The sequence below is a fragment of the Electrona antarctica genome, assembly GCF_951216825.1.
Source record: "Electrona antarctica genome assembly, chromosome: 2".
Taxonomy (NCBI): Eukaryota; Metazoa; Chordata; class Actinopteri; order Myctophiformes; family Myctophidae; genus Electrona; species Electrona antarctica.
The window spans coordinates 9,720,435-9,737,122 of record NC_136807.1 but is presented as its reverse complement, the minus strand read 5'-3'; the positions used below and the strand labels follow the sequence as shown (position 1 = coordinate 9,737,122).

Here is a 16,688-nt window from a genome sequence, read left to right as displayed (position 1 = left end):
TTAGCATTATGTTATGCTTTAGCTATTGAAAAATAGCAGATCTACAAGCTCATAGTGCGCCACCGAGTGGCACGCTACGAGCTTGTAGGTCTGCTATTTTAAAAAAATCGAACGACTGACATAGAAACATAGCTTTTTCAGAAAACTGTCAGGATGTAGAAGACATTTTTAGAATCTGATCTCAGGTCAAAATGGGTCAAAAGCTCTACTGTGAACCACAGGGAGAGTGCCAAGCAAGCACGCCTTGTATGAATAGGAAATGCACTTTACTTGATAAACTATGTACAGTTAAGTATTCATCTATTCATGCTTGTATTATCCCTCTACTTTAACACGTTCTTATCTGTGTTGTTTTATGTGCCCCGGTACTATAGTGGGTGTTCAAACATTTTTGGTTTGAAATGTTTACAACCAGGATCCAGGCTATGTTTTCTTTTTTACTCCCCAACATTCCACTGATATTTCCCTGCCCATTTGCTAACTGTAATGTTAGCACAGCAAACAAACGGCATGCATTACCCTATCGAACTTCACATGCAAACAAAGTCAGCTGCCCGTGTGAGTGGTTCTTTCATTAAGAAATGCTGCACTTGTTTCCTTATTCCCACCTTTGTTCCTCAATGACTCATAGAGCACATTACTCACAGAGTTCACATTGAGCAAGTCATTGTATACCTTTAGAGCGGGGCGAACCGCTCCAACGTGTGGCCAGTGGCGTAAGTCATTGTATACCTTTAGAGCGGGGCGAACCGCTCCAACGTGTGGCCAGTGGCGTAAGCTCTACATTTACTTAAGTGCTGTACTTAAAGGAGCATTCAGTGATTTGGGTGATTTGGAAAACCCCCCGGTCTGGCCCGGTAACAAGATGTGCACATGCACGCACTACAGTGGGCAACAGGCCAACAGCACGCACACCAAGACCCGCCCCTGCTCGATCATGATTGGCGGAAGGCCACTCTCTATCCTGATTGGATGAAGGTTGGGCCACCATAGCCAAAAACGAAACCTACATTTTTTTTACCCCATGGGTTAACTGGGGACAGGGAGGAACTCCTTATATGGTCAGCACACTCTATAGTAGGGAGGATTATCACAACAAAACAAAAAATAAGTGATATTTGAATGAAATCACTGAATATACCTTTAGGTAAACCATTTGAGGCATTTTTACTTTACTGGAGTATTTCCAATTTCCAGTAGCCTACTTTTACTTCTACTCCACTACATCTCAGAGGCAAATACTGTAGCCTACTTTTACTTCTACTCCACTACATCTCAGAGGGAAATACTGTAGCCTACTTTTACTTCTACTCCACTACATCTCAGAGGGAAATACTGTAGCCTACTTTGACTCCATTACATTTATTTTAAAACTTTAGTTACTAGTTTTTATTTTATTTGTATTATTATTATTATTACAAAACATACATTAAAGGACCACTTCACCACTTTTCAACCTATCTTCATATAATTGGTCCTCACTAATAATCATGATAAAATGGCACGTTTTTTTTCTACTTAGTCTGTGTCTCATAGGAGGATTCCATTTTCGCATTGCAACTTTTCAGGACTAGTAAGCCTGAAGTTTCTATTAGCTTGTATTCCCCATCGATGATGTCACTGGAAGACGGTTTCTGAACTGCCCACAGCCCTCCCATGGGACACAGACAGAGTAGAAAAGAATTGCGCCATTTTTTCATGATTATTTGTGAGGACCTACTATATGAAGATAGGTTGAAAAGTGGTGAAGTGGTCCTTTAACCACTTAAAGGTATATTCAGTGATTTAACTTACTTCAAATATCACTTATTTTTTTGTTTTGTTGTGATAATCCTCCCTACTGTAGAGTGTGCTGACCTTAAGGAGTTCCTCCCTGTCCCCAGTTAACCCCTAGGGGTAAAAAAAACCTAGGTTTCGTTTTTGGCTACCTGAAAACCTTCATTTCCGTGTGTCACATCACACCTCCATATATGGTCACGCCTCGTGACATCACACCTCCATATATGGTCACACCTCGTGACATCACGCCTCATGACACGTCACGCCACCATATATGGCCATCTCCATATATGAAGATCACGACACTGACCTCATCTAACCCCGGATAACCATATATGGAGCCGGCCAGCAACTCTACATCTGACCTCAAACCCTTATATCTCCATATATGGAGCTGACCTGTTCTGACATTCCACATGTTGATCCTCCCCATCCGTCCTTTCTGTTCTGACATGTCATATGTTAATCTGACCTCATCAAATCCTGTACACTCAAGACACGCTCCATATATGGCCAGTACAGAATTCATTCCATATGTTGATCTGACCCCCCCCCCCCCCCCCCCCCCCCATGCCAAAGCGCCAGCGCTCGCCCAGCAGCCGCCACCCAGGCGGATGCATGCACGTGACCTTGGTCGCTTCTCGCCATCAGGGCGTCTTACTGGGATGGTTATGGCAGAGTCCGAGTGACGTCAGAGGTCCGCCCACCAGCCCTCCCATAATCTAACTTTAATATAGCATTTTGTGAAAGCTTTGTGGGGATTATCACCAATTATGACATGCCCCAAATAAGGAAGAAGAACAGGAGACTGGGCAAAGGATGCAATCTGCGTTAGTGGAAAAATAAGAGTAAAGGGAAGAGAAAGATGGCATATTGATGGATAAAACAGCAAAACAATGCAGGAATGTAAAGCTTAGGCTCATCTCGTGATGCAGGAATTCACAAAGTAAGTAAAGTCATCCACGAAACGTGCTGAACTTGATTTACTGTCCCCGACACATAACAGCTGCAATTAACGCTAAAATGCAGCCTAGAGGAACTAGTCATTGTCCACAGCGGATGGATTGGGTGACATGACTGGCTGTGGTGTGAGCTATGCTCACGCTATCACAGTGTAGCAAATACTGTTGACTGACCCCTCAGCACACATGGAAACACTATGCACGTGCACACGCACGCACGCACGCACGCACGCACGCACGCACGCACACACGCACGCACACACACACTGTACACATTTGACTCACAAATAATTATGACCTAACCGATACATCGGTCAGGCCCCAAAAAGAAGTGAAACCGTAATTATAAATATAAATTATAGAGGTTAATTTGGAGAAAACATCACAATTCGTATCACCCAGTGCTTGATTGGCGTCGCCCCAGCAGCAGTTGTTCAGCCAGCGGAAGATATCAGACGAACCCTCAAAGCCCAGGCCTGACTGGAAGGTCCCCATGACAGACATGATGGCCTCGTCAAGGCCCAGCCAGTTCACGAGGCCCTCCAGTTACACAATATTCCCGAAAAACAACCACAGCAAAACACCACACCATCACCACCACCAACACCACCACCAACACCAACAACAACAACAAAACATTATATCTTGTAGATATGTGCTTTTTGGCAACGACACCATCATATACTATGGAGTTAGTTACATGTTACGTCTGAGAAGACATCATCATGTAGAGCACATACATGTACGGCTTCAGTCTCACAGCTGAAAAGGAGAGAGAGGTCAGCGATGCATCTGTTTCCTTCCATCTATTCTATAGGCTATCACATGGAAGATGATTGCCCCATCTTCACCCCCCGCAGGGCATCACTAGCTACTGTACTGGCCCCATGCATGAGGTCTGTTTCTAAGAAAGTTGAAGAAGCGAGCAAATCTGTTATTATCTCCCCCATGCTGTCTGTCTGTCTGTCTGTCTGTCTGTCTGTCTGTCTGTCTGTCCGTCCGTCCGTCCGTCCGTCCGTCCGTCTGTCCGTCCGTCCGTCTGTCCATAGCTAATCTCACAAACCACTGGACAAATCGGCGATGAGCTTTGGATCATATCTGCCTGTAAACAATGCAGAGCCAAAAGTGATTTCACTGAGTCTGAGACCCATAATGTCACTGTTTGTTGCAGAAAGCTGTTTTGTCCTCCCTTTCCAAAATAGGTATAGGCATGAATAAATTCCAGTATTCCACCCTTCCTGCACTATAATTAATTACTATGTTCGGACTTTTCTTCATTAGGAGTATATTATTGCATATCCAGGGCTCTATTTTCGTCCATGCTAAACCGATGTAGATCGGCTAGTTGAACTATTCAAAAATGTTTTTCAAAATAGTAAAAAAAAAAGGCAAAGACGTTTAGGGATAAGGGGTTTAGCATGGACGAAAATAGAGCCCCAAAGTCTCTGTTCCACATTTGCATGTGCACAACACAGACAGTAGCCTAATCCCATTAGTGTTCCCAGAAAATATACATTCCTGAACGTACTTATTAGGTCCCCAAACCTTTGTGACTTGTGTGTGATACTTTCTTCAACAAACACGATGCTCCATCAGAATGTCCAGTCCTAAATAGTAACTAGGCTCGTAACTGCTTCTACGTTAAAGGCAAGGCATTAACAGTGTGCTTTACTGTAAGTAGTAGGCCTGGAAAGCTTCAATTGATGTATCTGTCATTAAATAGAGTCAATTCCAGGGTTTAGGTCCATGTCGTGCAAAGGGCAGCTTTGTCTGTGGATCTGACAGTTCTCCCAGGGACACAGTGTTTGTCAGCATATCTATAAAATAACCAGGAGTGAATACATGTACAGTATAATATCTACAGTGTGCAAGTGATCCTGTGATAAAAGAAGGATATCAAACGGAACACAACCACCCTAAAGACTAATCATTGTGTATATTCCTGCACTATACCTGCATCCAGTGACCTTGGTACAATATAGAAATTGATCTATTGAAGATTCTGACGTTCAAATGTACATATTTTTTGTTTTGATTGTATTGCTGTATTGTTGTATTGTGCTTTCTGCTTTGGCAATGTAAACGTATGTTTTCTCATGCCAATAAAGCCCTTTGAATTGAATTGAATTGCAAGTACAGAGATCTTAAAATGGAGTGATGTGAGCTATTGTCTTGGCTCCAGTTAAAACCCTAGCTTTCTGTACATTGTAATTGTTGTATGGTCTTTTAGGGAAGACCTGGCTGGGGGCTATAAGCATTACAGCAGCCCGGCCTGCTTGTAACAAATACACAAGTCTCAGGGGGAGAAAGAAAGGGTCTGAACTTTGTAATATTCTTCATATAAATGATTTGTTGTTGTTATCTTCCTTATGTTGTTTGTTCAGAGTCAATGATAACATCCAAATGTTTTGCTTGAGGTGTAGTCTAATATGTCGTAACAATGTTTTTCAGTTTTTCTCTGTCCACTTGGAACAGAATATCATTATCTATTCTCAAGGGAACTAAGATTTAATGTTGCGTAGTAGGGACCATAATGAAAAGCTGTGTTGTGCTTCCAGATGACGGCCCCTAGTGGTAGAATATACGCATATACTGAAGAGATGCAGAATTAATTCTGTATCTCTTCAGTATATATGCCTTATGCCTTATAGACCGTGAGCCAGGGGGGTTGGTCGGTACCATCGGGCCGACTAAGGCTCATAGTGATTTTTGTGAAGGTATACATGTCTACTAGACATGTCTACTAGACATGTCTACTAGACATGTATAGACATAACTCTAGACATTGTCTAGAGTTAGAAAATATGTGATAGCATTGCACCAGTGGTAGCTTTATCTGTGCTATCATGCATTTTATTTTATAACACTAGGCGAAAATGACATGGGTCAATATGAAAAACATATAGTAATACACCGCCAAAAAAGAAGAAGATTCCAATTGGTTCTGGTACCTCTAGGTATGCTTAAGAATAAATAGGCTGCTCCAGACCATACTGAATGACTGCTTGCTTACATAACGTCTTCAGACTAGGACTTAAGTCTAAGATGTACAGGTCTTCCGGTGTGTATCCTCCAAAGAGGATGATGCGATCACCCACCATGCAACAGCACATCCTAGAAATATGTAAAAATGGGCGTCTCCCCTTGGGCTCAACCTTCTTCCAGGAGAAGGTCACTGGATTGAATTTCCACTGATCCCTGAAGGTCTTTTCCTGAGGATAGTTGTCACCACCAAATATGTATAGCTCTCCTTTATAGGCAAAGACGGAATGACCCCTGCGCACTTCTGGAAGCAACTGTGCAGAAGGTGTTTCCAGCCAGCAGTTGGTCTCTGTGTCAAACACTCTGACGTTATTGAAATGTCTCTCATCCTCGTCTGCCCCTCGACCCCCAAATACAAACATCTTTGCCCTGATGATGGTGGCAGAGTGACAATCCTGAGATAGGTGTAAAAGTGCCTCTGGTATCAATTAAAGACCAGGCCATTGTGGTGGTGTTCAGCGTGTGGATGTCATTAGTGCGCCCAGTCTTAATGTTGAATCCTCCAAAGATGTACATGACCTTCCCCAAGACGCAGGCTGAGTGGCCACACCTCGCCGTTGGAACCATCTCATAAACCTGAGGCTTGAACCACCTGTGGGTGTTGACATCAAATGCATAAAGCACGTTGCACTTAACCCACCTGATGGTAACAAACTCATGGTTGGTCTCCTCTGTCTCAATGTTCACTATTCCACCCCAGATGTAGATCATACAGTCTATCAGCACAGCTGTGTGGCACACACACCTGATTTGGCCAATCAGGGAAGCAGATTCCTGTTCATCTCTCTTAATCTCCCGTAAATTAGTGGGTCGGAGAGGTTTGTTGTCAATATCAGCCGAGAATAAACCTGTCCCTGTTACAATGTGCTAGCCCCTTAGGAGATGGATTGCTGAGATGGTGCACCACACCTACCATCGGCTCCCAGAATTTACCACACAACTTGCTATGCTACTCATGCGCTGAGTTGGCGGTGCCCAGGATCAAACCTATGACCTTGCTGCCCAAAGGCGAGAGCCTCTACCAACTGAGGTTCCTGGGCCCCTTGGCTGATCACCCTATAGCAATGATTTTATTGGCTGAGCAAAGTACATATTGAAGATAAAAGTGAGGGCAGAAAAGTGAAGATGGAAAAGTGAGGACGCAAATTGTGATTGGCCAGAATGAGATGATGTATGATGATAAGAGCGCCCCTCACTTCACACGGGTTGTTTTGTTACTAGATTCATCTCATGTGGCAAATTGATTACCAACAGAGCGCCGAATTCTGACGTAATTTACACATCCTACCTGGTCTTCCCCCATTCTTCCCCCATTCTGAATGTCCATAGACTGTTTGAGGGGCACTAGCGCCACATAGGGAACATTACACTTTTCTGAGGAGAAATTCTGGATTGAGATTCTTCAGAAGTCTTGATCTGTTAAGTAGGATTTAAATCAGTTCAGTGCTATTCCCGAGAGACCTGTCCACTGCTTCAACCTATCAATAAGAATGTTGTGGTCGAAACCCACACTTAGGTCTACATGTATGAGTAATACATTTATTTTTTATTTTTTAATATCGCAGTTGATTCTGATTATAATTTGCACAACTTTTACCGAGTAGTTTCAGTGCTGCGTAACCACATTGTTTTTGTGGAGAAACAACAGGTTGGAAATCAGTGGTGAAGATTAGCCATATGCCTCGAGCAACAGATGGAAGGGGAAACATTCTCCAAAGAATAGTTAACAACACAGCAAATCAGCAGACAGACACTCCTATACCTCACACCTTTAAGAAAAGAAACCCTGAGAAGCAATAGAACCTCTGACCCAGTCCCTTTTATTCAATGGTGATGGGTTATTAACCCCTATACTTAGTTGACCTGAGTAGTACCCCAGGGCCTTATACTAGGGTCCCTCCTGTTTTTTTTGCTCTGCAATAAATATCTTTGCAGAAAATTGCAAATCTACAAGTCACAATGCATTGAGTTGCGACCTGCTCGATGCATGATTTCCCATGAAATCTGCACATCTACAGTGGGCTGAATCTGCTGATTTCTGTGGAGAGAGGGCTGCATTATCAAACCCAAAAATGACTGTCCTGCAGTTGATCCTGCAGGTTGATAAACGGTTTAAGATACAGTATGTTTCATCATCACACTTTCAGAGCTGTGGTGAAGTGATCAAAGTAACACATGTTTTACAATTGCCATTGTCAAAGTATCATCTCTAGTGTGTGGATCCTGTGCTGTCATATACAGTATGTCCAAGGAAGAAATAGTTCAACATTAGCATGGAATGCAGGAATATCAATGCCAAAGGGACCAAAACACGAAGACTAGCACTTATCAATGTCCCAAAAACCAACCTTGGCATTTTCTACATTCTTTACATTGCTAAATCTGTGTTTTTGGAATGTCAACTTGGTGGCAAAGAATCCAAGGGAGAGCTGAGCAGGAATATGGACATGGTCTGAATAGCACAAGGACATAAGTCCCTCAGCTTTGCTTCAGTGCTCAGAGGCAGAGCCTGTAATCTTAGAAGCCAAGGCTAGTCTAGAATAGGAGGAGGAACCATCTTGAGTTTCTCCTCGAGTTGCACTCGTCTTCCCTTTCACTGCTGTGTCCCGCCACGATCTCTGCTTCTTCTCACGCTGCGACTACAGTGTCAATTAACATTCCTAGTCTTGGCCTGTCAAGGCACTATAAATCGCTTATGCTTCACCTCCTCAGTGTGGTCACACTCCCTCTTTTCTGCTGTAATAATAAGAGAGAGGAGTAAAGCATGTGAGGATTTAGGCAAGGCTTTATCCTCCTTTAGATATCCAGTGGCACACTTATATTGCAGCCCCACTCAGTGTCATGTTTCATGTAAGTAGACTTAAGGAAAACATTTTCATCAGACTTGTGGGACCACAGCTGGCAATACAACAGTGCATTAGCCCCTCAAGGATGAAGCTGGCATTTTGTTTTAATATCGGCATCATCTTCTGATGAACTTGAGTGGTATAAAAAACAAATATGCAATGCTGCTAGAGTCTCCTCTGACTCTGAGGCTGCAGTGTACGCCATCATTCAAGCACATTCAGTTCACTCTAAAGAGCACTTCCATAATGAGAGAGCCTGCAGCCTCGACCACCAAACATTCCCAAATGGAATTCCAATTGCCACTAACTCCCCAAAGGCGTCCTTCTGAGGAATCCATAGGCCAGTGTGCTCTTGAATTTGACGGGACCAGCCGGAAACCCGAACGTTCAGACCAGAGTCTTAAAATTCCCCAAGATTTGGACCAGTTAGCCTCAAGGGTTCACAGTGAAACAGCAACTTTGTCTGTTTTTGGCTCTCATTCCCATTTTAGAAGTTGCTGTGGTTGATATGTTGTTTTCTCAAATGGAGAAAGGAACACATGTTACATATTTTATCACTGCCAAAGTAGGCTGCTATCATTTTACAGTATTCATGTATGCTATTTGGCACAGAATGCTATAGCTGAGCAGGGCCCTAAATGCCAATTGGTGATGTTATTAACTTTTAAACAGTGCCAGCAGGTAAAGCCTGATTTTGTGTGCTTGTAGATCTGTTATTTTCAGCGAGTGACACCATTATATGATGTAGTGTATAGGCCTATATATAGCCTAGGCCTAATTAAGTCAAAGGTGATGTAAGCAGTGGTGTTTTTTTAAACTTGTAGAAATATTCTGTTACACGGACAAGTCCTGTATTACATTTTACTTGAGTAAAAGTACAAAAGTATTGGCATCAAAATATACTTATAGTACCAAAGTAAAAGCACTATTATTTTATTGTCCAACTTTTTCAAAAAAAATAGCAGATCTACAAGCTCACAAGTCACAACACGTAGCATCATGGCTGACCCATGATGGCTAAACCTGTTGCGTTGTAAACTTGTAGATGAGCTACTTTTTTAATACCTGAAGTATAAAACAGAGCTGTACAATAACTACATTATTTTGTCAAAATAATTGTACAATATTTGGCTTGATCAAAGTACCTCAAAATTGTACTGAAGTACAGTACTTGAATACATGTAATGTGGGGTGAAATTGGAATCCTGAACGGAAAATTAGTACTAAAGGTCTAGATAGTCAAGACAGACAGACAATCGATCAAACTCAGATTGAGTGTTTGTTCAATAATGTGGGTCTCCCTGTCTCTCCAGCTCTTTAGGAATCTTCAGATCAGGATACTAATTTCATCCAACCAAGAGACAACTCATACAGGATAAAGGATAAAGTGAAATTGGAAGCTGGAGAGAGCCTGGTCCAGCGGTCTTGATACCGGAAGGTCGCCAGTTCGAATCAGCGGTCCGACACGTTAATAATTACCACCGCTGAAGTGCCCTTGAACAAGGCATTGAACCACTACGATGAAATGTGTTCTATGAGCAGGGCCTGGCTGGAAACAAGTTCTTGAGCGTAGCCCAGATACCCTGGGTAAATATAGTAATCATTTCATTTCATTTTAGAACAAACACTCTAACTGCAATGATTACTATCAGAATATATAGAGCTTTAACTTTAATTTGAACAAAACCTTCTTGTTTTAACCCATGCACAGGAATCCCTTTCCTGAACAAGGGAAACAGAACAGACCCTTACAAGGTCCCCATATCTGCTATGTTGAGGTACCACAGTGGTAGGTAGACCAGATTTCAACGGTAGTCCTGTGCTTGGTTGGGAAACGAAACATAGCCTAGCTAATATAGGCAAAAAACTAAAACAAAACTAAAACAAACAAACCTACTTAGGAGTTTCAAAGGTCTCAACAGGACTTGTCTGCTACGCGAAACATTGTTCCTGCACATGTGGTGTTTAAGGGGCAAATACAAGTTTAGTTGTACATTTGTAATAGTGTGTTGCCTAGTTGGACCTTAGAGAGTTGGACAGACGTTCTGTATGGGTGTATGCTGACACCTATTGACACCGTGAGACAACTGCAGCATTTAGAACTATGTGTTTGTTAATTCCTGGTGGAGAAAAATAACTGTAAATGGTGGACAATTTGGACAAAGTAGGCTACTCAGCCCTTAGAGTTTAGACTCAGCCCCACTTGTGAGTGACAAAGTATAGATATTCCTGGTCGTACTTGCTTTTAAAAATTCAAAAGTAGCCTATAGGCTACATTTTCTTTGCATTTCTGTATTGACATATCCCCCCCCCCCCAATGGATGGAAACATCCCTTAGGGCTTTTTGTGTTATCCTTTTAGCATCATTGTATAATTGTACCTCTGTACTATTTGCAAACTGTTAATAAAGTATTCAATCAATCAATAAATCAATCAATCAATCAATCAATCAAAAAAACAAAAACAACAACACTGATTTGGTGGGTTCGAACTGTGCTCTGTAGCCTACCTGTGATCCCCCCCCCCCCCCCCCCCCCCCAGGTTGTCCTATAGCCCTACAGATGAGAGAGAGAGAGAGAGAGAGAGAGAGAGAGAGAGAGAGAGAGAGAGAGAGAGAGAGAGAGAGAGAGAGAGAGAACGAATGAATTTAAAACATGGCCTATTTCTGGTAACATTATACAGAATATTATGGAATGTGGAATAGTCCCAATATTATTGGAAACATTCCAGATGTCTCAGGTGCAATTCAAGGCCTACTAAAGCGGTGGCTGAATGGTTCGTACCATTTCAAGCAGTGACCCCCGACCCCCACAAAATTAAATAATCATATTATTACTTCTTGAGTATTTCCAATTTCCAATACTTCTACTTCTACTCCATACATCTCGGATCCAAATATTGTATTTTTACTCCACTACATTTATTTGAAGACTTTATTACTATAGTAATTTTTTGATTATTATTACAGAACATATAGGCCTACATTAACCACTTCAGCCCTATATACATTTTGGCTCACAATGCGTCGCGATGCGACACATTGTGAGCTTGTAGATGTGCTATTTTCAAAAAGGTTTTTAATTCTATTCTAAACGTGTGAAATGGGACATTCTGCACAATGAGTACTTTCTACTTTTGGTACTTTAAGTACATTTTTGATAGATACTTTTGTACTTTTACTCAAGTAAATGGACTACTTGTAATGGAGTCTTTCTACATTGCAGTATTGATACTTTTACTTGAGTAAAGCACGTGAGTACTTTTTCCACCACTGCAGATAGGCATTATGAGCTGAATAGGGGTAATATGAGCCATTCAAAATATGATAAATATCCCATCTCAAATATATGGTGTATGATATATTTCCAAAACATAAATCATCAGTGCATCATTCTCTTTTATGTTTCTATAGAGGCAAGCGACACAACCACAAAGAAAGAGTTATGGACCATTTAATGATCTGTAGAAGTATGTTAAACAACCATTTATTTTACAGTTTAAAATGTCCTCATGGAGGAACAGCAAAGTACACTCAAAATGAAGATTGATCAAAAGACAAAGTTTTAAGATTAATCATTTTTCTTTTCCTTTAAGTTTTTTTTTTTTTTTTTTTTAATTTTCTTCTCATTTGTTTATCAAAAATTATAAGTGCCTTCAACATAACCATGAGAGTATTCAGCCTGCAGTCATAAAAATATTTACACCACAAAACTGACATGGTTTTACTTTCAGCATCGGTTTTTTTGCGCACCTAGCTCCTGTCTCTTTCAGACTGCTTTGTTTTGTCACACAAAACATAAATGAGGACCCTGAAGAGAGACAAAAACAAAACAAAACAAAAACAAAAACATTCACAAGAGCACAGATTTAGGACATGATTATTTACAGCTTGGCTCAAGGAGACACTAGCTCAGGGGAGAGATAGGAAACAATTAACATCCATTGACAGCATGATTTACAGTTCAAGTCACATTCTTTGCCTTATGATTTTTTTGTTTTTTTAAATATATATATATTTTTACTTCACCCTTTAAGTTTCAAAATAAAGCATGCTCAACTGCTGTGAGACCATTTGCCAATAAACTAACCTCAGGGTACAGTTGTGTTAGTATCTGGGAGGAGTATTTCTCAGACCCGACAGCAGGGGGCAGTGGAGGACAAACATCTGGGAGGACAATGCTCTGATAGACCGGCAGGGGGCAGTGAAGGACAAACATCTCATAACATACAGACTAATGTAGACCAGTATGGCAAGCACGGGAAGCTGCACTTCAGCTTCTAATACAACTGCTTTCATCATAGACATGAATGAGGATAGAATTTCTGAATAGAATAGTGTACTGCGGTAACAGAGCCGAGTTGGTGACCAATACAAAAGAAAGAAAGACCAAACGAAAAGAAAAGAAAAAAAGGAAAGCAGTTCTGCCATCTGATTGGCAATACAAAGTCAAGTATGAAAATAGGTTCTTGATTTTCTTTTTTTCCCACCTCTTTCTTTTAGTTAATGATTATGTTTGTTTTAGCGTTTCAAAAAGACATTTTGGCACAGAATCAATTAAGAAACAAATGTGTGTGAACATTGGGCCTTATAGGGAACCCTTGCTCCATTCCTCTCCTCCCCCTGCCCCAAATCCCCACCCTAAAAAAAACAACAAACAAGAACAACAACAACCAAATAAACAGACAAAATTACAAAAAACACGAGAGAACGAAAGAAAACACCGACATTGGATGATCTGTCTTGTAAAATAATCCACTTGGTCTCCATACATTTCTTCAGTCTTTAAATATTCATATTTACAGTTTCACAATTGTCCACGTTTACCCTTAGGCTTAAAGAAGAGTCAAAGTAAAATAAACAAATGATATATTCTTTATATAGTCCCCTGTTGAGGCATTGAGTGTAAACTGTACAACTCTTGAACATCCCCTCATGAGTTCCTCGGGGAAGGAACACTTGAGGAACAGAGTTGACTCTGGAAATGAAGTAGAAGAACGTTGGCTGTTGGCGAAGGAGCAAAGCGGTGTGATGATTCATCAGGCTGACATGATTCTCAATCATTGTTCCTGGCAAAGATTTTTCTTTTATCTTGCGCAAACATGGCTGGTCAACTGGTCTGGAGTATTAACATCATAACATGAATCATTTAATACTCAAAAATCTGTACAAAGTTCACAATTGATTTTTTTTCTTCTTCTCTTAACATAGTGCAATGACTGATCAGATCGGTTCTCAATAAAGAAAGAAAGTAAAAGAAATCACAATCATTATTTCGAGGAAAGCAAAACAAAAAAAATCCCTTCAGAGGTTTTTTGATCAGGTGCTTCGTCCCCTTTTGAAAGTTTTGAAATTCAGGATGCTGATCTGCGACACCTCTGATGATGCACAAAAATGAAATGAGCAACCAAAAATCTCCACGGTCCACCCTTCCATGTGCTCTCAGTACAAGGCACAGCGTTCAGGAATTAGAGGTGGATGGATGACTTAAGGACTCGGTGACGTGAAGAAGTAAAAGTGAGTGCATGTTTAAATCAATAAAAAAAAGGTCAAACCCATTAAAAAGGAAAAAATAGGAAAAAAATGAGGCATTTCCAGCTTTTCAAAACTGGATGAATCCAAAAAGGCTGGTGTTGGCTTGGTTCTGGAAAGAATGGAGGTAATTTACACAGAGGCGATGACAATCATGAGGTGGGGCGAAATGCTGGAGATGCTGTTGAGGAGATCCGGGGCCAGGCGGGACAGATGGTTCTCCGAGAACTCGCACGGTGGAAAGATCTGCACCACGTAGGCTGGCTGTGGATAGAAGGATGAGAACACATGAAATGAAATAGCTTCTTCAGTCAGTGTGGCAATATTTATACATTTAACCCTAGAACACTAAACATCCTTTTTGTCACACCATCACTAAACACGGGTATATTTTACACAATGTAAAAAATATTCCATAAATATTTCTCATAAAAATATATTGAAGTACAGCAATACATGGCAACTTGAGGTACTCTTCCTTAATATTTCATCATGACTTTTGACAAAATCGGTGAAAAATGTGGGTATTATTTTAAGAATATTCCTAAAAAAGAATAATGAAGCTGGGAACTTTGGTCTCCTTTGGTCCACCCATTCCTGGGACAGAAAAACAACAACATTGTGGGTGCATGGGATATTCCTCTATCACTCACCCGAACACCTGCCTGTATAAAAAAACAGGGGTGTGGGCTCTGGGCAGGGAAACAAACCTATGATGTCACTGAGCATCATGAAGGTACTGAAATACCCACCCACCTCAAACATCAGCAACATTATGAAAGTTACAATATAATTGTCCGGGTGAAAATCACAGCCAGTGGTAAGTAAGTAAGCGGTGCATACTCTTTGACGAGTGTGTGCTGGTATTCAGGTTCATTCATTCATTCATTCATTCATTCATTCATTCATTCATTCATTCATTCAAGTTTTATTTATTCTCGAAATTACACTGAGTAATTAAACTCATTTTCAGTGTCGTCGAGTAATACAATATCATATATTTTAAAAAGAAAACATCACAATCAGAAGATCAGGAGAAGGAAAACAAAAGGTATACATGTGAATTACATAGGTTACAAATAGAGGATAAGACAAATTTCAAAATTATCTAAAAACAGTTACATATTGTGGGGATCTGTATGCTCACTCCAATGTGTTCAATTTTAATGTAGTTTGCAGGTCATTCCATGTATTAGGGCCACAGAAGCTAAAAGCAGATCTACCAAGTTCAGAGTTAACTTTACAATGGTTCATTCATTGGGAGGTGAAGCGGCGAACAGTCGACGCCAGCGTCCTCACTTCCCACATTCACACACCAATGGTGGCAAGCTCACACCGACCAACTCATTGGAGGCAATGTAGGGTTCAGTGTCTTGCCCAAGGACACTTCGACATGTGGACAGGAGGAGCCGGGATTCGAACCGCCGACCCAGGGATCATTAGACGACCTGCTCTACCTCCTGAGCCACAGCCCGACTTGATCTGGTGTGGTAGGGTTCAGAGTCCCATTTCAGAAAATGAGAAATGTATTTAGGACAATCTCCAAGCATGGCTTTATACAAGAACAGGTGCCAATGCAGTTGTCGTCCCTCTGTCAGGGAGGACTCAGGGAGGTGGTAGCTATGTGTGGGCGCTGGTATTCAAGCGGTACGACTCTATTTGATGAGTGTGCGTGTCTTCAGCTCATGTTTTGCACAGTCTCCTGTTTGTGTTTAATTAGAGTAATTGGTGTTGCAATCAGCTGCAGCTGTTTATGCCATTCTAATAAATAAATACACATGTACTGTATACATACGGATAGACAAACACACACAGTCAAATGCAGAGCGGTTTTGGCACCACTGAAAACAATAAAGAAAGTATTGCAAGGCAATCCATAGAGTCCCAACATACACCAGCAGTGATTGTGGTTGGGTTTAGGGACCTACTCACGACACACTGCCTTCTCTAAGTGTAACCATATAGCAAATTGTATTGTCATCGGCCTTATGGCCTCTAGGGCATTGTTTCCCAAAGACTGGGTCGCAACCCACGGGTGGGTCTAGGCCTAGGCGGGGATCTACTCTGACCAAGATCTATGACGTAAGGACAGAGAGTCCCTCTCGTCCCCACGTTTCATCATCCTAGGCATTACGGTAGAGTAGACGGACAAACTTATGGGAAGTAATAGAAAGTTAGCATACCTGGTTGGAGCCAGGATTGGGGACGTTGATGATGCCAGCTGCCTGCTTAGCCTGCAGGTAGGTAATAAAGCCTGTATTGAGGGCTTGTGTCTGACCGAGTACATCCTCCTGGTCTCGACCACAGGGCAGGGCCAGTAGCAAGCAGTAGTCATTCTCCACCTGTCATGGATGAAAACCACAATTAAGTCTTAAAGCGTTAGTTCTGATTTTTGGACTTAAAGCTGTAGGAAATACTTTCCATTAATATAGTGGTTGCAAAGGTATCAATTGATTGCCTGAGTCCCGTGGTGGGAGTTCTGCTCTAGTTTTGATGAAAGTTGCTCTATATGGTAGAAATGGGTCAACA

General features: G+C 41.4%; 1 protein-coding gene across 2 annotated transcripts in view; it reads right to left on the bottom strand.

Moving 5' to 3' along the window:
* Positions 1 to 12,065: 12,065 nt before the first annotated feature.
* The window catches only part of spen (spen family transcriptional repressor), a 36,835-nt gene continuing 32,212 nt past the window's right edge, over positions 12,066 to 16,688 (bottom strand). For both annotated transcript variants that reach the window (XM_079493921.1, XM_079493922.1), the window contains exons 14-15: positions 16,343 to 16,501; positions 12,066 to 14,423 (exon numbers count right to left, since the gene is read on the bottom strand). In XM_079493921.1, the coding sequence (XP_079350047.1) occupies positions 14,292 to 14,423; positions 16,343 to 16,501 (291 nt within the window). In that variant the 3' untranslated portion in view covers positions 12,066 to 14,291. The remainder of the gene's footprint in view (positions 14,424 to 16,342; positions 16,502 to 16,688) is intronic.